Raw genomic sequence first — 740 nt, 5'->3', positions numbered from 1 at the left:
TTTAATTGTCTATTAATTAAATAATAGATCTGCCATTTAATTGTATTAATTATATATAAAAGTATTTATGTCCAAAGTCGATTAGACCTAGGGCATAATACTTACAGATAGAACGCGCATAGATGTCGTAGACCAATTTATTATTGCTTATTGTAGTTTCCTAAAGTAAGGATTCATGCAATCCCAATATTATTTGTCGTCACGAGTTCTCTATTTTATGTATATATATGTCACATAATGGTGCATGCATGAACATTTTCTTCGCTGAAACTGTAAGTAATCTTATCATCAATGGTAGTGGGAAAAGGAAGGGCAGGGAAGTATCCATGAACGCTCTCATTTTGTCCATGCATGTAGTAATTATAGGAAGAAGTGAAATTTGATTCATCCAAATACTGAGCCGCGTAGGGATAGTACTCAGCATCATATGGAAATGGCCAAAACTCAGCCTTTCTGCCACTTCTTCTAACTTGTTTAAGAACCCTCCTTTTATCCAAATACCCACTCACTGTCACCTTTTGCTTATCCATGTCTATCTCCAAGCTATCCACACCTGCAACCATTTTTCAGTTTAACACAATCATTTATTCATATGCTAAGTAGCACATAAACAAACATGTTGATACATGATTTTTCAAAAAAGTAAGACATGAGGACGTGATTTTTCAAAGAAGTAAAACACAGACACGTCGAAGATACATGATTTAAAGCTTTAAAGTTTCAAATTTATATATTACTAT

At 33.4% G+C, this 740-nt stretch overlaps 1 protein-coding gene across 1 annotated transcript; it reads right to left on the bottom strand.

Annotated features, from left to right (window-relative positions):
* Positions 1-230: 230 nt before the first annotated feature.
* Positions 231-553, bottom strand: LOC111390175 (heavy metal-associated isoprenylated plant protein 45-like; the record flags this gene model as incomplete). The annotated part of the gene is made up of 1 exon (XM_023015182.1): positions 231-553. A coding segment is annotated over one exon (323 nt), but the record flags the coding sequence as incomplete, so codon positions are not given.
* Between the last annotated feature and the right edge of the window lie 187 nt (positions 554-740).

This window comes from Olea europaea, unplaced genomic scaffold (assembly GCF_002742605.1).
Source record: "Olea europaea var. sylvestris unplaced genomic scaffold, O_europaea_v1 scaffold6554, whole genome shotgun sequence".
NCBI classification, from domain to species: domain Eukaryota; kingdom Viridiplantae; phylum Streptophyta; class Magnoliopsida; order Lamiales; family Oleaceae; genus Olea; species Olea europaea.
The sequence above is the reverse complement of the archived record's forward strand: the minus strand, read 5'-3'. Positions and strand labels throughout refer to the sequence as shown.